Source organism: Ammospiza caudacuta, chromosome 6, assembly GCF_027887145.1.
Source record: "Ammospiza caudacuta isolate bAmmCau1 chromosome 6, bAmmCau1.pri, whole genome shotgun sequence".
NCBI lineage: Eukaryota > Metazoa > Chordata > Aves > Passeriformes > Passerellidae > Ammospiza > Ammospiza caudacuta.
Genome location: NC_080598.1, coordinates 30,552,217 through 30,575,458, shown reverse-complemented (window position 1 = coordinate 30,575,458; position 23,242 = coordinate 30,552,217). Strand labels below are relative to the sequence as shown.

The 23,242-nt window shown below is 47.9% G+C and overlaps 1 protein-coding gene across 1 annotated transcript in view; it reads left to right on the top strand.

The window, feature by feature from the left end:
- The window catches only part of PAPLN (papilin, proteoglycan like sulfated glycoprotein), a 53,609-nt gene that overhangs the window by 22,361 nt on the left and 8,006 nt on the right, over positions 1-23,242 (top strand). The window contains exons 6-22 of the mRNA XM_058807306.1: positions 592-722; positions 1,044-1,167; positions 1,852-1,932; positions 2,874-3,046; positions 3,587-3,710; positions 8,017-8,143; positions 10,773-10,980; positions 12,695-12,871; positions 14,148-14,304; positions 14,917-15,003; positions 15,523-15,811; positions 15,938-16,055; positions 16,738-16,867; positions 18,085-18,712; positions 19,479-19,616; positions 20,979-21,103; positions 21,851-21,989. Of these exons, the coding sequence (XP_058663289.1) occupies positions 592-722; positions 1,044-1,167; positions 1,852-1,932; positions 2,874-3,046; positions 3,587-3,710; positions 8,017-8,143; positions 10,773-10,980; positions 12,695-12,871; positions 14,148-14,304; positions 14,917-15,003; positions 15,523-15,811; positions 15,938-16,055; positions 16,738-16,867; positions 18,085-18,712; positions 19,479-19,616; positions 20,979-21,103; positions 21,851-21,989 (2,956 nt within the window). The remainder of the gene's footprint in view (positions 1-591; positions 723-1,043; positions 1,168-1,851; positions 1,933-2,873; positions 3,047-3,586; positions 3,711-8,016; positions 8,144-10,772; positions 10,981-12,694; positions 12,872-14,147; positions 14,305-14,916; positions 15,004-15,522; positions 15,812-15,937; positions 16,056-16,737; positions 16,868-18,084; positions 18,713-19,478; positions 19,617-20,978; positions 21,104-21,850; positions 21,990-23,242) is intronic.

Sequence of the window (23,242 nt, the reverse complement as noted above, 5' to 3'; positions counted from 1 at the left end):
GGAGCAGAAGTTCTGCTGTAATTTCCAATATGGTCAAAAGAAAATTAGCAGGGCACCAGGGCAGCAAATGTATGTAATTAATGAGTGCTTCAGAAAATACATCATCTCTTTCATCAGACCATGCTTTCTTGACGAACCAGCTCAGAAGGCAAGTGTGGGAACCAGGGGTCCTTGCTCTGAGCTTTGATATGGTATCATTCACAGTTGGTTAACAAATTAAGAGGGATTTTAATTATGAGGGATTTTAAGATAGATTTAAAAGGGTTTTTTGTTGCTTGTTAAAATAACAGTTCTGTATCAGCACTTGTTCTCATTCTAGAAAGCCCTGTACTCCAAGAGAGTATAAGAGCGATCCTACTAAGGAATAACCAAATATCCACTTGGAGCAATGTCCTCTAAGGAAATATTTGTGTACAGTGAGATTTTACTAGAGTATTTTTCCAGCCTCCAGCAGTTTGTGACCGAGAAATTCATTCAATATCTGCCACTTAGTATCAGTAGACCCCTCTGTTTCTGCTCCTGTAATCTAGAACTAGGCTCCTGGTCCAGTATCAAGCTATTGTATAATGTTTCTTTTTCTTCTCCTGCCAGCACCTAATAAGTGTGAGTTAAACTGTATTCCCAAGGGAGAAAACTTCTACTACAGGCACAAGGAAGCAGTGGTAGATGGGACTACCTGTGAACCTGGCAAGCGAGATATCTGCGTAGAGGGAGTTTGTCAGGTTAGTCATCTCAGTACTTCCTTCATTCATCATTGGGTCTGTCAGTCTTTCTGTTGTCTCCCTTTGTTCTACTTGACCTTTCACCTTAGCATCAGAAAAGGTGAATCACTCAGTTTCAATGTGCTGAGGAGCATCTGGATAGCATTCATCTGGCTCTGGCTGTGAAATAGTAGATAACAGCTTTGTTGTTTTCTCTGCCCTATCCTGACTTTCCGGGCTCCCTAGAGTCAGGTTTTCTCAATAGATCTGTCCAGCATTTGACCTTTTTTTCCCTTTCTGTCATCACAGTTTATTCCTACTAATGCTCCTGTGCTCTGACAGGCTGTTGGCTGTGATAATGTGCTGGAATCTGCCAAGAAGGAGGACAAGTGCCTGCAGTGTGGAGGAGATGGCAGCACCTGCTATGGTGTGAAGGGCACTTTTGATGTGGCCAGCCTCCCCAAAGGTACAGATGATCCTAGGTAGTCTGGGCAGGTGAGAAGGAGAGAGTTAAACCAAAAATCAACTGCTACAAGGCCTAGTGGGGACACTTGCTCCCATGATTGTTATGGGCATACTTGGATGTTCACTTGAAATATCTGTACAGTGTGTGGCCTTAACATCAGAAAAGATACTCTTGGCCTTATCCTGGGAATCACTTTGTTAATCTGTATCCACACTGGAGTACTTGCCAGGATGCTGATGGCTTTCCCCACTGCCTCTCCAGCAGGTGCTATAAATGCACCACAATAACATCACCACACACTGCCTTGTAAGGCTGTCCAGTGTTTTGATAGCCCCACCAGGACATATGCAGGGCTAGAAATGGGGCTGCATCTTCTGCATTTGGCCAAACATCTCTCTATGTTGAACTCCAGTATGATTCTTGCTGAAATCCCAAGGACTTCAAAATGTGGCAAATGGACTTTTCTGAGATGTCATTGGAATTTTTTACGCATGGACTGATCTGTGGATAATGTCGGGTGAGGTTATTCAGCATGCAGTTAAAGGGATGATGGAAATGCTTCATGTCACCATCAAAAAGCTCATCTAGCTGTTCAGGCACAAATGAAGCCATGAACATCTTTGGCACAGGGGAGTAGCTGTATGGCACCCACAGTCAGATATTGAATAATCCTTTTTTTTTCAGGTTACAATCAAATCTTTATTATCCCTGTGGGAGCTACAAGCATCCAAATTAAGGAGGTTAAGCCCAGCAGGAACTTCCTAGGTATGATTGATGTCAGAATCTCTGTATCAGTCCATTTGGATTTCAGCCATTATGCTAAAACCTGGTTTTGAGGTATGGGTTTACCTTGAGGGCTTGGTATGGCAGAGTGAAAAACTGAATATCAGAATATTGAGTATCCTTGAAATGTGAGTGATGCACAACTCTGGGCTCCACATTTACTTCATTTTTTGTCCTATGGAGATCTTGCTGTTCACATTGAGACTTCATGCCTGTAACTTACAAGGAATGTAACTGATCTAGCCAAATTTGGCTGTGAGCTCTGTTTGGTGAATGCAAACCCTAACTACTCCTGCCATCTAGAAGTTTGGAGTGGGCATCTTTTCTCCATAGATTTCTTTGGAGCATTTGTACAGCCTCCAACTCTGGTCATTCTGCAGAGGGGACAAAGGAGGGAGAAAAGGCCTTGCCTAGATGTCTGGACAGGGCTAAGGAAATTCCAGTGGATAAAGCAGATACTCTTCTGCTTTCTGAGTGTTCTATCACTGAGTGCTTAGGACAAATTAGTCTGGTCACATTTTCCTTTGTAGAAAACTGGATTAAGAACATATCTTGCTTTCTGAATAGAGTATCTAATGAACTAGATAGTGGTGTAAAGTCAGTGGAGTGTGAATCCCACATCTTATTGGTAAGAAGGACAGAGGCTGGCATCAGCTGTGCTCCAGCAACTAACAGTAGGGAATGCAGAGGCAGGGCAGGAATATGCTGGCGGCATTTGGCTGTGCAGCAAAAGTTCTTGATCTGCAGCAAAGCTGGCAAGAACCACTGTTTGAATGTGGTTTAGCAGCTTCTGCTAAAAAAGCCATACAGGGAGGACAGCACTTATGGAGGATGGGCGGTCAGTCTCATTTGCTTGTGACACAGTATTGAGTGGAAACAGGAGCAACCTTGTGATCCTTTCTCTGGCATGTGGGTTTGTCCAGCTGTCAAGAATGTGCGAGGGGAGTATTACCTGAACGGGCACTGGACGATTGACTTCAGCCGGGCACTGCAGGTGGCCAGCACGGTGCTGCACTATGACCGCAGCTCTGAGGGTGATGTGGCCCCAGAGCTCCTCCATGCCCGGGGTCCCACCACAGAACCCCTCATCATTGAGGTGAGAAGCTGTGCCTTCCCCTGCTGACACTCTGCTCTTGCTTTGCACAGTGAGAGTACGCTGGGAAAAACTGGAGACGAGATGGGAACCCCAGGAATCTTACAAGGCTGTGGGCCTTCAAGCTAGACCACAGAAATAGCACTTATTGCTGCTCTGGTCCTATAGCCCAGAAATAAGCAATGTTGGTTTCCTGCCTATTCCTTTGGGCACTGACTTCAGGGGAGATAAGAGTCAGCACCAAATGGTGTTGGGGCAGGGACAGGCTCCAGGACACTGCTTGTTATGCTGTGCTGTAGGGTGGGCTGTACTTGCTGTGACAGGAGCAGCTGGATCTTCTAAAGCCAAGAGGGATGAATGCACCCTTCTCTGAAAAGTAATGCTCTCCAGAACAAGACAGAAGGCAAGGAGAAAATCCAGTGCAGAGAATTAGTGCTTCTTGAATAGGAGGGGTACAAGTCAGCTGGAACCCTCAGACATGGTGGGGAAATGCTGTGAAGATGAAAAGTGTAATTTCCCTGATTTCCTCCCATGTTTTTGCAGCTCATCAGCCAGGAGCCAAACACCGGGGTACAGTATGAGTATTACCTGCCCCTGCAAGGACAGGCCTTGGGTTACAGCTGGAGCTACAGTTCCTGGAGTGAGTGCAGCTCCGAATGTGGAGGAGGTAAGGGGAAGGGACCTGATCCCTGGTGGCTGGTGTGGGGTTTATATCCACCTGCAGGCAATGTGACAGTGTGCTGCCCTCTGCAGCAGCTTCCCAGCAGTCTCCTGCTGGAAGGCAGCGCAGGGATCCACAGGGTGCTGCTCAAGTTTTGTCAGGGGAGGGTTGTGCATGGAGTCACAACAGGATTGGCCCATGCCAACATGTGGCCTATGCCTTGTTCTTATTTTCCATTTCTTAGCCCTCAGACTTATTTCTAGGACCTGTTAAGAATCTTCATAGATGGCCTTTGTTTTGATTTGCTTCAGGTCTTCATAGTCTTTTCAACCACTTGAGAAGTCCTCTCCAGAGAGACCTGGCCTACATTAGTGAATCACATAATTCTCCTCTGCCACAGCCAGGATGTATTACCGCGACCTGTGTGGGTCGCAGTTGGTGAGAGAGAGACGGTGAATCTTGTATCTTGATCAGAAGGCTGAATTTATTAATATATGATATAATACATTATAATTATACTAAAAAGAATATAGAGAGAGGTTTGCAGAGCAGCTAGCTAAGCTGAGAAGAGATAGAAAAGAACCCACAACAAAGTTGTGGCCAAGGACTCAGTCCCCTGGCTTGAACTGGTGATTGGCTCTTAATTATAAACATAGAAAATGAGCCAATCAAGGTGAATCCTATTGCATTCCACAGCAGCTGATAATAATTGTTTACCTTCTCTTCGGGGGCCTCTGGCTCCCGAAGACACAGAAATATGAAAGGAAGGATTTCTGTGGAGAAATGTCTGCAACATCTCACCTTTCTAAATTGTATAAAAATAAAAGAAAAATGCTGATGTGGAATGAACAGGAAATTCCTTCACCTATAAAATATAGAATACTAACAATTCACTAAAACAATCCTACAATATAAGAAAAATTGCAAGAAACAATGCAAAGAGAATTCAAGTCCATGCAGCTGAGTTTCAGGAACAGTCCATCAGCTGAAGTCGTTTCTTTTGGACATCTGAGAGTCCTTAGAGTCCTTTTTGTCCTGAAACAGCTTGCTGCAAAAGGAATCCCATCAATAGGTATCAAAAAACCATTTACAGTCATAACACAATTTTAAACAATATGTACAATTTTGAAATGTCCTTTCTGCTGGCCTTTCAGTGCTTCAGCGCTTCAGAGCTGCTGCCCAGTATTTTCAATCTTTTTTATTTATTTTTTAAATTTTTTTTTTTTTTTTTTTTTTTTTTTTTTTTTTGATCGAAAAGCAAAAGAGCAGCAAGCCGAGCAGAGCAATGCCAGAGAAGGAAAGGCCCTGGGGGCCCTGGCCCATACTGGACCAGGAACCCCAAAACTGGCTCACACAGGGGGACCCGGACCGGTAGGACAAACCAGAATCCCCAAAAACGTCAAGAGGCCTCGCAGTGGGCCCGGCCCAGGAATTTCCTGAGCCCAGCATCCCAGGCCAAACCCATAAGGAAGGCTCTGCATTCCCGCAGGCCTGAACCTTGCTGCTAGCACAATGGCAGCACGGGTAGTGAGACGCTTCCTTTCCCCTAAACCACTGAGGCATGCCAGCAGCAGGGAAATGGAAGCTGCCCCGAGAATCTTCATCTCGGGTCTGGGAATGTTTGTTTCCCACAGCATCACGGCACCACCCCCACTGGGCTGGGGACCAAAGGCAAAACTTTCGGGAGCCCCCTCCCCCTCGCCGCTAGGGCACAAGAGAGGCGGCGGCCTCCATGGGACAATCCCCGAAAAACCACCCCCCAAACCGCCGAGCTTGAAAGCCGGCAGCCGGACTGCCACAACAGTGAGCTGGCGGGCAGCCCCTGCTCCACTGAAGGAGAGACCAGCCTCCAGGGCGGCTGCTGGGACGTCCGGTGGAAGCAGCGGGGACGGAGCCGGAACCGGGGAGGGAGCCGGAACCGGGGGGGGGGACCGCGCTGAGCGTGGGATCAGCCGCGGGCTGCTTCGAGGGTCCCGCAGGTTCAACTCCGTTTTCTGCTGCTGACTCCGGGGTCCTCTGCGGAGGCGCAGTCGCAGTCGCCGTCGCAGTGCAAACCGGCAGCAGCGGAGCTGGGAGAGACAGCGGAGCGTCGCCGTTGCTTAGCAACAGGTCAATCGACGGAAGTGCTGTCTCTTCGGCCTTCTCCGACACAGGCTCTGGTGGGGGCAGGGAGGCCGGTGAAACCGCAGGCGGGACCTCCTGGAGAGGCGGAGACGGGATCTCCTGGAGTGACGGCTCTAGCAGGGCCGTGGAGGAAACCTCGGAGACCGGTGCCGCCCCCGTTTCTGAAGGCGGAGTCTGAGAGACCGGCGCTGGCTTGAGCGGCCGCTCCCATCCCCCCGGAGAGAGAGAAGGGGGGGAAGGAGAACACTCCATCTGAGCATGCTCCGGAGCAAGAGTAAAAAAATCTTCTTCGCGCCGCGAAGTTTCAGCCCCCCCCGCCGCGAAGCAGGGGGGGGGGAAAAACCCAAAGTCCTCCCCCACCGGGTCTTCTGCCAAGGGTGGTGGAAACGGAGCTTGGCCATAACAGTTAGATATCCATTGAAAACAAGCTGCTCTGCGCTTCAGGACTGGGAAAAGCTTTATAAATGCTGGGTAGATGGAAGGCAACACGCGTCCCTCCAGGTAGACGCACTGGATAATCGAGTCCATGCACTCCCAGACAAAAACATCCAAAGCATACAGAATATCAGTAAAGAACCCAAAAAGCTTTGCCCATCGAAAGAACCCATAGATATCTGTTTTTGACAAAAAGCAACCATCTTCTCTGCACCAATAGTTCCAGAGGGCAATAAGCTTTTCCTCTGAAGAGGAGAATTGAATCTCTTCTGGCAAGGCATGTGTTTGCCATACGAACAGCCACAAGCTACGAAGGGCTGGTTCATCAGGGATAAAAAAGTGAACAGTACCTTTTGAAAGAGTCCAGCTTGCTCTGGCCAGCTCCACAGGTCTGCTGCTCTTTTCCATCATCTTTCCTGATGGTTTTCCAGAAGAAAGATTCTCTTTGTGGTCAGCCTTGGCTGTGAACTCTGTCCAAATCTTCAGTTCTTCAGCTCCTGGCTTGAATCCACTTTCTGAGGTCACTTCAAAGCAACCATCAAATGCTACACATACAGGATTTTTACCCAGTGCAGCAATTTTGCTCCTCTGGTCTTATCAGATTAATTTTTGCTCTTACACGAGGGGTCACCAGATATTACCGCGACCTGTGTGGGTCGCAGTTGGTGAGAGAGAGACGGTGAATCTTGTATCTTGATCAGAAGGCTGAATTTATTAATATATGATATAATACATTATAATTATACTAAAAAGAATATAGAGAGAGGTTTGCAGAGCAGCTAGCTAAGCTGAGAAGAGATAGAAAAGAACCCACAACAAAGTTGTGGCCAAGGACTCAGTCCCCTGGCTTGAACTGGTGATTGGCTCTTAATTATAAACATAGAAAATGAGCCAATCAAGGTGAATCCTATTGCATTCCACAGCAGCTGATAATAATTGTTTACCTTCTCTTCGGGGGCCTCTGGCTCCCGAAGACACAGAAATATGAAAGGAAGGATTTCTGTGGAGAAATGTCTGCGACAAGGATGATTCCCCACTCCAAGAGGACTGTCAGATCTCCTAGGGTGTCCCATCATATTCAGTTTACAGATTCCTCCATGAGCAACATTATGGATTTTAAGCTTAAAAGAAAAACAAACCAAAAAACTTCAATCACTCAAACAAAAAAACCGTCACCAACTGATTCGTATATAGAGTCTCTTCTGGTCTTCCATCCTAATGGCCATTTTGGCAACTTTTGCCATATTGTGACAGTAGGTGCTAAAATTGGCTGGGCACTCATAACCTGTAGGAAGCATGAAGAGTTGCAAGTTTTACTCCCATATCCAGTCCTCATAAGACTGACCTTTTTAGTCTAACAGGAGACCCCCAGTTCTGCTGTACACTGCATACATCTTGCAGGGCTCCTTCATGAGCAACTTACAGGTAGGGCACTCCCCTCGTGAATCTCAATCCATAATATAACAGGAAAGTTCCCCTCAGCTACACAGAACTGTACTGTCTCCCTTGCTCTTCCAGCAGACTCCTATACTGTGGGAAGGCATAATTTGTCCATGTAGTGAGAGACAGAGACCTGCCCCGTCTCTTTTCCGGAATGGTTGGGACAGGTGTGGATTCTACACAACTTCTTGACAGACAAGAAACTTGTCTTGCCAACCCAGGGTATTGCTTCTGCTATCAAACTTAGTGCTGGGTGGCTTGTGTTGATCAAGTTGATCAAGTTTGTGTACAAACTCTCTTGTTTGTCCCCCAGGTTTCCAGTCCCGCTTGGTGTTTTGTACCATAGACAATGAAATTTATCCGGACTATATGTGCAGGAATAAGCCACAACCAGACAACAACCGGATGTGTGGCCATCAGCCTTGTCCCCAGACAAAACGGTGCGATTTCTTTCCTTCTTCTGGGGTCTGACTTCTTCCTGAAGTGCTTTTGGAACTGAGAAAAAAGTGACTGTCTCACGTCTGCCCTCCAGCATGGTTGTCTCCAAGGAGGTGCTTCACTTCTAAGAGAAAACCAAAGATAAAAGATTGGGATGATAATACAGTGATGAGTGAGGAGATTTCTGTGCACACAAGGAAAGGGCTTAATACATCCTGTGTTCATTTTATAGACCAATTAAATTTGCCTTCCAAAATAGCATTGTGGAAGACAGCTGCCTAGTCCATGTAGGAGATATAAAACAGATTCTCTCATTTTTCTTCTCTTGAGCTGGAGCCTACAGAGTAGAAGGTCTGAGTTGGTGTCATTTTATGTCATTTCTGCATTCCCAGTGTGTTCCTTTAGAAAGGGATGAATCCTGGAGTCTTTTCATTCTCCAGCATTTTCAAACCCCTTCACCCAGCCATTTCCACCTTGTTCCTTGCAGCTGGCTTCACTTGGCTCTTATGGGCACCCAGGGCTATAACATGAGCATTAGCTGTGTGTGTCTGTGTACCATTGGAGGCCTCTGAGAGCACTTGTGTGTGAGAGGGCACCTGGGAACATTTCTGAATACGTGTTAGCCTGTAGCTACTTGTGTTAAGTTCTTTAAAACCTTTGTTCTGTATATAAAGGACTTCTTACATCTACCTGCCGCAAGCCTGGAGTCACAGCGGTGCACGGAGCTCTCAGATGAAGAGGTAACAAGCAGAAGGAAGTTACAGGAAGGCAGCTGCTCTCTTCTGCTCTCCACCTAGTTCGCTGAAATCATGGGGGCTTTCCTCTTTGGCACATGTGGTAGAAGTGGGTGTTGCTTTGCTTTTGATGCTTGCCAGTGAAAATGGTGGTGGAGGGTGCTGGCTGGCAGCTTTGCTTAGGTGGCTGCACGTGCCTCTGGTAACTTGATTCTTAGAGACTGAGAAAGGGACAATTTCTGCATAGCTTTTGACTGCTTATTCTCATGTTTCCTCTGGAATCAGGGTAAAGTTCTGGAAGATTTTTTTTTTTAATTTACTTATCAAGATAAAGAAAAGAACATAAAAGAAAAGAGAGCATGATTGTTTGGGCAATTGTAACATTGGCCAGCATGGCATAGAGAAAGACTTGAAGTTTCTTAAAAGCTCTTCTTTTTGGCATGGGCCCTATAGCAGGCATAAAAGAGCATGTAAGATGTGAGAGATACAATAATGTACACTAAGATACCAGAAGTTAAAAGTATCAAAAGCAAAACAATTGTCCCCCAGCAAGCTGCTAATAGCTTAGGACTGGCAATTTTTGCCCTCTGATGAGGGTCCCAGCCTTATGGCTGACCTTATCTTACAAGGAAATGAACCAAGGGTCAGAGAAGTCTTGTTCCACAATTGAAAGAAGCTCTAAGTTATCCCATCTGGTTGACACAGCCTTTCCAAAACACTTGATGAATAATTTGTTATAAGCCCTTCAACCACACCATTGTAAATGGCTTCTACTGAATGTATTTGTTCCCTTTCCAAAGGAAAGATTTTATAGTGGAGGCCATTCAGTTTGGGGTTGACATGTGCATCTTTAGCAATAAAGAAGGGTGTTTTTAGGAGCTGACCATGGCAAAGTCTACTGTGGAATTCTGTTAGGATGTGAACGTGAATTGGCTGGCTGAAACTTGGTTAAGGAGTGGCAAGAGCCGGGCTCAGGAAGTAGCTGGAATGCTGGGGGAGAAAACTTGAACTGCTTTCATTCCCTGGCTGGGCCTTACCTGGCTGTAAGGGGACATAGCAGATGGCAAGCAGATCACCATGATGTCCCCCTCTACAACCAGTGCCTTTGGACTACACTGCATGCTGGATTTGGGGATGAAACATCATATTGTCCCTGAAGCCAGGCCATGCAAGGTGTGGTTTGAGCTACCCAGCTAGTTCTGAGAAGCTGGGATGGCCATGGGCAGAGATTTTAGTATCTAGACAGATTGTTTTGTGGATACATTCTCCTAGTTAGCAAGGGTGTATCATTTCTGCAGCAGCTTCAGCAACAAAAGACAGGAAAAATCTATTTACATTTTGGTGGGCTTTTTGTGCTGCAGTTAGAGAATTTGACTGATGGGAGGAATAAACCAGCTTTCTACTGGCCGTCAGTGAAAAGTTAAGCACTTCTGAGTGTGCTTGGCATGGTTTGCGGGCAGAGTGAGGACTTGGCTTGGTTTTACTGTTTCTGATAATATCTGGAGTGTAATGTGTGGATTAGGCTCTTGTGGTAGTTTTGTTTTTTGGTTTTTTGGTTTTTTTTTTTGATGTTCTGTTCCAGGCATGACATTTTTACAGACATCAGGAGACTAAAAGCCATGGACAGGGATCTTCCCCTTCTGGAGAGGCTTTGGATTTCCAGAAAAACAAGTGTTTTTTAGCTGGAGATATGTCTCTGGAGTAGGACTAATGCTCTGCCTTGCCAATTAAGCTGGGCACGCTTGGTCAAATGGGAACTCGCCTCTGGTTCTATTCTGCAAAGGGACATAATCTCTGTTTGATTTCTACAGGGATGTGGCACCGACTCCTCTGTGCCTCCAAGCAGTTTGGCTTACTTTTTTTTTTTTTTTTTTGTGCTTGATTCTGTGACTTGCAGGTGGAAAATGGGGGAGTGGGGCCCCTGCTCAGCCACCTGTGGCAGGGGCACGCAGACCCGTTCGGTGTACTGCGTGGCGTTTGACGGGCAGAGCCCGCAAGGGGTGGTGGATGACACCGAGTGCATGGCCTTCGCCCAGCAGCCGCGCCGCAGCCAGCCCTGCAACCTCCGGCAGTGTGCCACCTGGAGCACGGGGCCCTGGTCCCAGGTCAGTGCCCCTGGGCAGGCAATGTCCTCCTGGCACCTCCAGGAGGAGCATCTGCCAAAGCTTAGGGAGAAAGCTCCTCTTCTGGGACTACAAAAAGCACGTGTGCCTGGATAGGTGGCATGCAGAGGGGTAGAACTTCTCCCTGCAGCCCTCCGATGCCCTCCTATGAACATATCCCTGTTCCTCAAAGCTGTGCATGTCCCTGCACCTCTGCTCTTCTCATTGCACGTCCTCTCTTCCCTGGTCTGCCAATCCTTTCTCCTGATAAAAACATCTGTGTTTTTATCAGGCCCCCCCCGCCCCCACCTGGCACTGGCTTGGTTTCTGAGCCAGGCCTGGTGAAGTCGGAGCGCTGGCAGGACAGCCTCTGTCCATCCGCTGAGGACAGGCAGTAGCACGCCCTCCTCCGCAAAACAGGAGCTCATGGCTTCTGCCTGTGCTAGTTATTTCCATGGTTTTGCTACCTTGCATCACCAGCCAGGACAGCAAAACTCTTGAAATACTAGTGGCCTGCTGTTTGCTGTATGTCTGCACAGGGCTTCTCCAAACACAGCCATGTGGTGCATTTTTGATGCTTGTGTGCATTTATGTCTGCAGGAGGGGAAACAGCTCAAACTGTACACACTCAGTTCAGCCAGACAGCTTTTAGAAGGCATCTTACATTCCAAGGGCTTAGAAAGTAAAGAGAATGTCTACTCAGTCCCTAAAGTAGAAGTGACTTTTCCTCCATTAGAAGAAGTGCACGCATGCTTGCAACACTTGATTTGCAATCTTGTGGTTGCACTTAGCCTGAGTTGTGCAACAGCACAAAATGCAACTTTGAGGCAGGATCACCCAGACTGGAAAGTCCTTCCACCCCCTCTTTCCCCCCACCTTGTGGGATTTGAGGTGTGAACTTTGGGGTTGTGGAGTAAGAGTGCTGTGTCGGGAAGGCACCAAGGGTCACGTTCTTACAAACTGATGCCTGAGTAATTCATTCCAGTGTTCTCAGAAGAACTGTGTTTTGCGTACTCTGAGTTAAAAGGTTACTCTGGTAAATGAATGGCTGAAGCTCAGCTGGGAAGCTCATCTGAAGTGATTCAGACTGTCCCCAAGTTAATGCTCTCTGTAAGACACCTTGGTAATTCATGTAGAAGTAGGTTGGATTCCAGGAAACACCACTGTGAATTTAAGAGGGTGTTGAAAATGTCACAAACTAGTTACTGGTATAGAAGTTGTCACAGCTCCACGCTGTAAAAATAGAGCACAAGCCTTCAAACAAAAGACATGAGCAATATAAGAACCTAACCTTTTACTTTGCCTAAAATTCTTCACCTTCCATTGATTTTAATCACATGTAAATAACATGAGTTTACAGATATTTTCTACCATGTCTTGTTCTCAATGTATTTTGCAGTGTCTGGCATTTTTCTGATATTTTTCTAAATTCATCCTCCACATCTCCTTTGGGGAGACATCAGGAGTAAGTATATGAATAGGCCAAAATCCTCCAGTGAGCTCCAGATCTTCCAGACCCTATCCCATGCTCCCATGCTTTATTTTCTACTCTGCAGCATAAACAGCTACTCTGCTAAATCCCACCCCAGAAAATTATTTTAATGATAGCTGGTTGTTCCAGGCAGTCTCAAAATGGTGTTCTGCTCTAATGATAGGGAGCCCAGCCTGCAAGAGGAAACCAGGTGCTTCTTTGTAATTGTTGGGTCCCTTTCTGCAGTGCTCAGCCAGCTGTGGGGAAGGAGTGCAGACCCGGACTGTCACCTGCAGGACACGGCAGGGCTCCCAGGCTCAGGACTTCGCTTGTCTAATGGAGCCAAAGCCATCGGCCACCCAGCCCTGCCTTAAGGAGAACTGCATCCAGGAAATCGGCTGGCACGTTGGAGACTGGGGTCTGGTGAGCACCTCGCTGTCATGGCTCCAAAATTACTGATTGTATTGCTGTGCTCCTCACAAACAAGCTTTGATCCGTGCAGTCTGCACATAGACTGAGGCTGGGAGCAAGGACTGCTTCATTACCAGCCTCTTGGCTCACAGTTGTGTTGTAACTGGCACGAGTAATGCTCCAGTTAATCTGATGCCCGCTTTGTGTGCAGCTGCTACAAAAATAAATCCTTCTGAGGGGAGATTATCGTTTCAGTGACAGTGGCAAAATGCAGCCAATAAGCTGAAACAATCCACTCTTGCTGCTTATTCTCAATTCTTTGCTCCATCGCTGTGATCAGCAGAACAGCTCTTAGCCCAAGTTTGGCTCAGAGATGTAGGCTTCAGAACTGGTCATTGCACTTGGTGATATGCTTTAATCTATCTGAAGCACAGTTTATCTGAATAGTTTTAAAAAATATACTTTAATCTTGTCTTTGTGGTGGAAGCCAGACTGTCCTCAACCTGGGAAAAGTGTCAGGGGGTAGAGATATGGGTATATCAAATGCATCAGGTGACTTCCAAACACACTTTTTCACTTCTGTGCTAGTCAGACCAGCTTGTTCTGGGCTAAAACATGTTACATATGCTTCTTCATGAGATGTGGGCCAAGTTACAGCTAAAGAAGTTTCATATCTTAATCTGATCTTTCCCCTGACTTTCTGATATCAGAAGGTCTCCTATCTGCCTCTCTGAATTAGAGGGAAATACTCTCCAAATATTTATAGAACTTGCCATGAGCCATATGGGTTGCACAGACACCTCATCCTATCCCCTCCTCTGAGCCTCTGGTCCCTCTTATCCACAGCTTCCAGTAAGGCAAACTCTTGCTTACAAGAAAGCCCCTCATTTGCTTTCCAGTTCTAATTTGTTGTTCTTGAATGCAAACTTACCCACCCACAGCTGGTGGATCCCCAGAGAATTGAGGTGCCTTTCTGCCTTCAGGCTGAAATGATTCTCTCCTGCTCCCTGACACCACTGTGGGTAACAGCAGCTCATCTGGATGTTACAGGCTGAGTGTGGCACAGAGCCTAATGCTTCAGGGCTGGGTGGAACATCTGGTAAAATGGTTTAAAGTATGGTTTTCTAATTGTTCAGATGATTCCAGCTGAAATATTATTTGCTTTGTCTTGGTGGAGGAAGCTGTGCTCAGCCTGCAGCTAATCATGCAGCTGTTCCCCATTTCTGATCCGTGGGGTTTCTGCATTCAGCCTTTGCTGCCTGCTCAGTGCCTTGTCTCTGTGCCCAAGTGTTCCAAGAGCTGCGATTCAGGCATCCGGACACGCCAGGTCATCTGTGCTGACAGCGACTCCAAAGTCTACAGTGCTGAGACATGCAGAGCCATCCAGCCACAGAAACCAGCCTCCCTGGGCAGCTGCAACACACAGCCCTGCTACCTGCCACAGCGTGAGTGGTATTGCTGCACACCCAGCTTTTCCCAACATGCTTTTGCTTAGGAGTAGAAACTCCCAGCTCTGCACCAGCTTATGTTCTCAGCTTTTTGCCTTCCTATCTCCATCCTGTGATTTTGCCAAGGTTATGCGCACAAAGCATCTTCAGAGTCTTAGTACCTGTGCTGTTTGAAATGTTTGCAACAGGCTTGGGAACAACATTGGCGTGTGTCCGTTTTGGATCCAGTGTGTGTGTGCTGCAGACAGATCCCAGACATCCCAGTCCAGAGGGATGATAACTTGGGCAGGCTCAGTAGCAAAAACTATAGCCAACTTTCATCCCTCTGTGGACTGGCTCTAAAGGAGTCACAACTTTTCAGAACATTTTGCTTCTTGTCTGTGTCTATTCCCCATGTCAGAGCTACAACACTGACTTTTGCCTGCCCGTTGTAGGTCGCTTGTCCTGACAATCCAATTGAATCCAATTGCTGCTCAGCAGCTATTGCACAAGAGGAACAGGAACATTTTCATCAACTGTTGTCTCCTGCTGACTGCTGGATGTATTTGCAATTATTAGAGCACAGTGCTGGACTAACTGCACCCATTTTGTGTATGTGTCTCTTTGCAGAGGTCCCCAGCATGCAGGACACTATGGGATACAATGTCACTCGCCAGTCCTTGCTGACAAGTTACAACCCAAACAGCCCTGCCCCAGGTTTGGAAGAATTTTTTTTAATTTGGGGGTTGATGATGGGATACTTGGAATAGGCTGTGATAGGGACTGGGATCATTCTTTTCTTCATTTCTCTCATTTTTTTTTCATGGGCTCCTATAAAGCCAAGGAGCCAGGAACAAAATGTATATCCTTTACACCCACAGTCAGCAGTATTTGAATCTATCAATGCAGAAGACTCTGTACAGGAGATGGATCCCAGGTTCTGTCAGCATGACTTAAGTGCTGGCTGGAAGAAATTATGCCCAAAGCAGATCATAGGAACAAGAAAGGATGATGTGAAGGGACCACAGCAATGTGGTTTCTCATGGAACAACAGGAAGAATGGTCAAGTCAATGAGCAAAGTACCTCAGCCAGATGAGAAGCACGGGCCAGAAGACATCTCTAGATGTGATTCAGAAAATCCTGCCAGGTAGCCTTGGGCAGGTGAAAGAGAGCAGAGAGGAGGAAAGCTGGCCAGATTTTCATGCTCACCTGCATACCTTGAGTTCTCTCCCCAGATTCTGATGATGGAAGAATGCACCCTGGGAAGACCATGATCCATAGTGCGTCAGGGAACCAGCACATTCCGTCCACCAAAGACCAGGGCATCAACTTGGTTGCTGTGCACTGGGAGCCCCAGTCTGGCTCCCCAGGTCCCCATCGGCTCAGCCTCTCTCAGGACCCCCCTGCAGGGACTGGCTCCCAGGACTGCCACCAGAGCCCACATGGCTGCTGTCCAGATGGGCGCACTCTGGCATCGGGCCCTCTGGGGAGAGGTTGCCCTTTCAGTACCTGCCACCAAAACAGGTAGCTGGAAGTAGATAGGCCTGAGCAGGGAGGCATTGCCTTTCCTGGCAATGCCCTTCCTGAATCTTGCAGCCCATGCCTGTTGACCAGGCAGGTCAGGTGTTACTGCAGCCCTTCTGTCTGCAGGTATGGCTGCTGCCCCGATGGAGTATCAGCTGCCCAGGGTCCAAACAACATTGGATGCCCACAATATTACCGTGACATTCGAACGAGACAAAATCATCCCACTACAACCACTCCAGCAGTAAGTACAAGAGCTTTTTGCGTTTTAGGAGTCGATCAGATGCAAAGAATCAGATTTGACCCTGCTTACTCACATTGTGGATTCTGTTGGGCTTCATCTCCACCAGTAATACTTGAGGAACCAATACTTGAGGCATCCCTTTGCCCCACCATGCTCCTGCTCAGTCCAGGGTGTTCACCTGCAATCCTCTACAAGCAGGGCACAGAGCAGGTGGTGAGGAGATGTCTGAGAAGTAGAAAGCCATCCTATGTAGACCTGATTGAATAATCCTGAGTAATTAAATTTCTGTTGATCAGAAGATTGCTATCCAGTTTCTAGGGGGAAAAAAAGGGAATAGCATGGCTTCTATTAATTGCTTTTGTTTGTCAACTCTGCAGATTAATTCAAGGTGGGGAGGTGATCCCTCCCATAGGTTGGGGTGCATGTTGGTGGCAGCAATAAGAACTGGCCTGCTGCTGGGCTGCTTAGGTGTGCCTTGCAGAGAAGTGCAGCCCCAGCTCCATGGCTGACAGCCAAGTTTCCCACCCCTTCCCAGGACAAAAGCCTCTAGGATGCAAACAAGCAAACAGTGGTGCCTCTTACAGCTAGCTGTGTGCAGCTGAGAGCTTGCACACGGTGCTTTACATGTGCTGCTGTCCTCATGCGTGAGGATAACTCTTGGCTTTCCATTCCTGTCCCCAAGGCAAGCCAAGCCTTGTCCCAGCAGCAGCCCTCGGGGGAGTGCCGCGGCTCCATGTACGGCTGCTGTTTTGACAACATCGCCTCAGCCAAAGGCCCTCAAGGGGAAGGATGTCTCAATAGGCCCAACTACCGTAAGTGATGCTTTGGTATAGATACACAAAATAGATACTGGTTTAGATACACAAAAAGAGTCCAGTAGCATATAGAAGTTTCCTGTGTCTGCTCTCTGTAAAATGTAGTAAATAATCTCTCTGAAGAGAATTTCTACCTGGCAGTTGGGGCAGCAGGAGTGTACAAAAGCAGCTTGAGGATTCAGCTCTACCAGCTGACGCAAAATTATGGTTGTCCTCTGCTGATAGTTGGACAGAAGTGTGTTTGTGTGATCTTTGTCAGTCTGTAGGACTACTCAGGAGTGGTTTGTCCCTGAGAGGACACTTTGATGCAGCCTGGAGTGCTCTGAAATAATTACCCAGGTTAAGAAGTAGGGATCTCCTGTGGAATCAGGACAGTGCTTGGTCTTCAGACAGCCTGTGGACAGGAAAGAAATGAGAACTACATGGGGAAGGAGGGATTGTTCAGGGCTGCATGGATGCCCTTAGCCAGCAAAGTTCAATCAAGTGCCTGCTGTTCTATGAGGACACTAGGGCTGGTGGGCAAAAGCATCTTTGCTCCTTTAGTGCCCAGCTGTACCCTCTGCGGGCACATTGCTGCTGCAGGGCCTTACCCTCCTGCTGCAGCACAGAGATTGCTCACTGGCTGTCCCTGTGGTGCAGCCTTGGGGAAGGGGAAAACTCTCTGGGTTCTCTCAGCTGAGACACAGCTTGACAAAGCATCCTGCAGCAAGAGCCCTGCATCCAGTGTTTGTCAGCATGTGGCTGATACCCATGGCTCTGGGTTTGTAAACACCTTGGGCCACGCTCCTCTTTATATCAGTGTGCAGGGGTATTCTGTAATTTATAACTCTTCTTCACAGCTGGGTCTAAGCCACTTGCTTTGTGAGCTGGAAATGTACAAGTGGCAGCCATATGTCCCTTGCAGGAGAGGAAGCTCCAGAGCCTGCTTTGCAGTTGCAGAATTCTCCAAGCAAGGCTGTAAAGCATCTGTCTAGTATCTAGATTCAGAAATGTCTCTGAGAATGGTTCTTCCATCAGAGGCAAAACTGAGGCAAAAAGAAACATGTGAGCAGTTTCTCAGTTTCAAAGCTGGGTAGGACACCTAGGTGTCCTACTTTCCCACCTGCCCTTTGCCCACAGGGCCATCAGATAAATCATAGGTAGGTGGCTTGAAGCGCCTGGACCTTTGTGCTTTGTGACCCTCACATCTCCCTCTGTTCCACTCTTTTTGGTAGCATACCCTGTCATGTGCCTGCTGCCCAGTGCCCACGGCCCTTGCACCAACTGGACCACTCGCTGGTACTTTGTGGGAGTTGTTGGCAAGTGCAACCGCTTTTGGTATGGTGGCTGTCACGGTAATAAAAACAGCTTTGCCTCGGAGGAGGAGTGCATGAGAGCGTGCCACAGCTCTGTGGGGGCCAGTCATCTGGAGATCCAGCCCTCTTCTGGCACAGAAGCCCTGCAGCACCAGCAGACTGGCTCCAGTTCTCACACAGGACATGCTCAGGGTCAGCAGCAGTCACCCACAAGAGAGACTGCAAGTCACAGACAAGAAGGAAGAACCTATGGGGCTTCACTCCCCAGGCAAGACAGCCGCAGCTGGAGGAGGGACGTGCTGCCAGAGGCCCTGCCAAGGACTGGGGTGCTGGAGAGCCAGAGAAGCAGACTGGACAGGCTGGGCCAGCTGCACTCCTGGGACACAGCCCTGCCTGGGCCCTCGGACAGGCAGAGCAGCGGTGGCCAGCAGGGGCAGTCCCGGGAAGGCAAGCAGTGGCGTGAAGCTTTCGGAGTAGATGTTTCTGTGACAGAGGGATTTGGGCACCAGGAGTCTGCAGACTTGTTCCCAGCACAGGCTCTGCACAGGTGATGATTTCCATCTATCCTTCCCCCCTGTTCTGCCAGCTCATTATGAAGCATCAGTGGAGCTTTCTCTGGAGTGAAATGTTGCCTCAGCTGGGACAAGTTAACTGGGGATACCATGTGATGGATTAGCTACACATGTGGCCCCTTGGTTAATCAAGGTATTCAGGCCCTGGCATTACCTGTGGTCTCTTTCCTCACATACTCCCTGGTCTCTGACAGAACTGAAGTATCATGTGTGAAAAGACTGCAGAATCCTGAGGTCTCTGTCTGGGAGGCCTTCTAACACTGTAAATGAGAATCCATAGGTGTTGTTCTTGTTCTGACCAACAAATTTAGCTGGCACTCTGACTTCAGAGCCTTTATCTCAGCACTGCATGGAGCAGCAGTGGGTTGTTCTAGGGAAGACTTGTAAGATGCAGACTTTGGGTCAAGATTCAGACAGTGTTACTCTGAAAATCAGGAGTGTGTAGAGCTAGATCTAAACATATCTGTACTGGATCTATCTGTCTGCTGAGCTAAACCTTGTTCCTTCAGAAGAGAGGGGTTACAGGGCTTTCTTCCAGGAGATATTGTAGCATTCACTCTGTTCACAGCAGCCTTTGCTGTATAGGAGAGGGCTCCCCATGCTGCCCAGTGCATCTGCTCCAAGCTGAATGGGCAGCTGGTCCTGCTTTGCCTTGTGGTTGTAACTCATCCAGAGTCACATGAGAGGACACAGAGGTGAGGAGGGCAGCAGAAGTGCCAATGGAATCACTTTCTCTCTCAGAACAATCCTGGAGGAAGGCAGGCCCCCTCTTGTGACAGCAGTTGTGGGACAAAACATCCAGCTGGTCTGCAAGACAGGCGTGTCCCCACTCTCCAGAGTGGAGTGGATGAAGAACAGCCGACCCATCTCCTCTGACAGGTGAGCTCAGATCACTTCATTGTAGAGCAGATGGGCTCCTTGCTGGGCAGAGTGCCAAATATGCAGTCCAAAAAGGAGTGTCGTGGTTTCACCCCAGCTGGCAACTCAGCCCACAGAGCTGCTCACTCACCCCTGGTGGGATGGGAGAGAGAATCAGAAGGGTAAAACTGAGAAAATCCAGAGACTGAGATAAAGACAGTTGAAAAGCTAAAACAAAAGCCGTGGGTGCAAGCAAAGCAAAACAAGGGATTCATTCATCACTTCCCACAGGCAGGCAGGTGTTCAGCTGTCTCCAGAAGAGCAGGGCCCCATCACACATAACAGTGACTTGGGAAGACAAACGCCATCACTCCGAACTCCCCCCTGCTCCTCCTCCTTTCCCCAGCTTTACATGCTGAGCATGATGCCATATGGTATGGAATATCCCTGTGGTCTGTCAGGGTCAGCTGTCCCAGCTGCGTCCCCTCCCAGCTTCTTGTGCACCCGCAGCCCACTGGTGGGTGGGGTGAGAAGTAGAAAAGGCCTTGACTTGGTGTAAACACTTCTCAACAGTAGTGAAAACATCAACACTGTTTTCAGCACAAATCCAAAACACAGCCACATACCAGCTACTGTGAAAAAAATTAACCCTACACCAGCCACAACCAGCACACTTTTTTTTTTTAAAGAAATAAAGAAATTCCCATTTTCATCTACTGTCCACCTGCTCTGTGCATAGCAGAAACAGGTACGGTGTGCACCAGTAATGAGGTGCGGGCTAGAATTATGAGGCAGAGCAAGTGTTATGCTGTCCCATAACACTGGTGGAAGCTGCTGTGGGTAGTGATGCAGAAAAATATTGCTTCTCTTGGGTTCATCTTGGGGCAGCACAAAGCCAGTAGTTGGGGGTGAAACTTGCAGCCTAATAACCCAGAGTTCCTCTGGCTGAAAATCTCTAGTACAATTGTTTTTTAAACTACTTTTAAACCTGTTTTTCCTGGGAAGTCTGTTTCCAGCAAGTCTGTCTGGAGCCAGTCAGTCCTTTTGTGTTATGAAAATCACAGTTATGCTTTTCTGTTTGCAGTTGACTGCTGGGACTCAAGCTCCCCCCTGGAAGGGCAGTTTGCCTCCTTATGGGAGAGTTACTGAAAGCAGTTCCCTGTTTTCCATTTCAGTTTTCCTCTCTGTTCCTGACCTCCTTTCTGCTGCAGTTTTTCCCCCTGCCTGTGACCCGTCTGTGGTCAGCAGGGTTTTGGTTTTTTCTGAGCCAGGGAGGGCCCCACACGGGGATGGTTTGTGTGGCACCAGCCCGGGCTGGCTGCTGTGCCCTGGCAGGCTGCTGTGGGTGCCCGGGCAGGCAGCAGCACTCCCCCCGTGTTGCAGGCACACCTACCAGTCCGACAGCTCCCTGGTGATCAGCCACGTCAGGCCCGAGGACGCTGGCACCTACACGTGCCTCACTTCTGACGGGAGGACCGAGAGCCGACAGATTCAGCTGCAGATAACAGGTGAATTATCTTCTACTCAGGGCTCCTCATTAAACGTTACTGAGCACAGGCTCAATAAAGCCAGCTGCAGGAGGAAACTTCCTCTGCTGCCAAGAGGGAGTGTGGAGGCAGCAGGGCCTCTTTTGGTGTTACCTCATGATCAAGCCTTAGCCCTCAAATACTTTCTCCCCTGCCGTGTCACCCCATTAATGGAGTTGTGTCTTGCCTGTAACCCACCCTGTTTCTATCATGGCAAGTATGTCTTCCTCCCTGAGAGCCATCAGCTGCCTCCTGATCCAAAACAGAACTGCTGGTGCATTTTTATGTTTTGTGTTTTGCCCAAACGGGTCCTGCTGGGTAACAAATAATTTCCTGTTCTGAAAACTGTGCCTTATTTCAGAAACAAAACCAAAAAGATGAAAGACTAGTCTCAAAAGATGGGCCAGAAAGGCACCCTGTAGCCTTCAATCTCTGAAGTGTGCTTTGTCACAGCAATGGCACATGGAGCAGAAGACACTGTGGCCTCAGGGATGTTGCAACATGTTCACTGACAGAGGAGGAAAAGGAGTCTAAAATTGCTTGCCTGCAGGTCTATGACTCTCATTAGTAGACAGCGCAGGTTTACTGCACTAGTCAGCCAAAAAGCAGATGGCTGAAGGGCTCTTTGGCTCTGGTTCAGCAAGCTCTCCCAGGCTCACAGAAACCCTATGCAATAGGTCACAGTAAGAAGTGTCCTTTTATTCACATATGGCATTTTGTTTTGAATAGAGTACCAGAGCAGTGTTGTGGCCGAGGGTGAGAGAGGCCAGGTCCTTCAGGAGGCAGATCAGCAGCGCCGAGCATTATCCAGAGGCAGGCAGCTTGGGCAGGCAGCCGGCTCCTCCGTGCCTCAGCAGCTCACATACAGGTACGTGCACCTACAGCAACAGTTGTTGGAGCCAGGTGATGAACCATATGGCATCTCTTCATGTAGAAAAGCCAAAGACTGGAAAGGTCCTGGGTCAACTGTTCCAGGGCGCAGTTGGGAAGCATGCAGTACTGAACTGCTGACAACGGGAACGGGAGAAGATCCCAGTCGCAAGCTGGCTTCTGTCCTCCCCAAGGATCTCTTGAAAGAGGCATGCTCTGAGCAAAGATGGACAGGGAAGCTGGCAGCAAAGCAGCTGGGCTTGAACAAAAGAAGTCTTGAGACAGCATCCTTAGCTGTTCATGTTAGTGCAGGCAGAAAGAGAAACCTGTTCTGAAAAAAAGCAAAGCAAATAGGAGCTGCTTAACTAGCACAAAATAGGCATATGTGCATTGAAGAAAACTTCAGCTCCTCCAGCCTCCACTAACTAATTTAAAATGTTTTGTGAACAAACCAGTTTGAGTCTCATCATATACTGGCATTTTTGTTGCTTCTTGTATAGTTTTTTATTGCTTCTAAGCCCCACAGAAATAAAGGGGGACAAATTATTTTTGCCTTAAATGAAGCATGTTGGGATTCCAGATTAAATAGGGCAATCTGATCTCTTCTATTTTTGAGTTTACAGCCTAAAACCCAGCCAATTTGCTGAACTCTGCAGCAATCTCCTTAGCTGCTTCTGCTAAAAGCAGTAATAAATGATTCATTGAATTAAGGCTCTTTGGTTTTATTTTTTGAGATCAAGAATTCAGGTCACAGAATGGGGGTAGGGTAGATGACGTTTTATTTAACTGTGGGAACACATGGTTTAGTTCCCTTCTAAGACAGTGTTTAGCTGTAGTTATAAGAGAGCAAAGAATATGAGATGAGTGTTGTGAGGACACGACCTCAGCCTTTTTGCTGCATGAAGTGGATGAGCAGCTCCTGGACCTGGTGCAGTCAGGTGATTGCAATAGGCTCTTCACACCCTAAAAAGGCTCATTTCTGTGTGCCAGAGAAGCACCTAAGGGGAATCTTGCTCAGGGTCTTCTTTAGGACTTTGTACTGTTTGCCATGTGTTCACATTGTTAATGCTTCTTCAGCTGTTATCCACAGAGTTGTTATAAGGGTTGCTGTCTGTAAATTAAGCTGGCTGACAGGAGTGCAGCACCAAGCTGTGCTGAACTAGAGCAGGATTTTATAGAGGCTCCTCTTTTCTGAACGTTGGGAGTGAATGTTGGTAATGGCAAGCATCAGAGCTCTCATGGGAGTAGAGA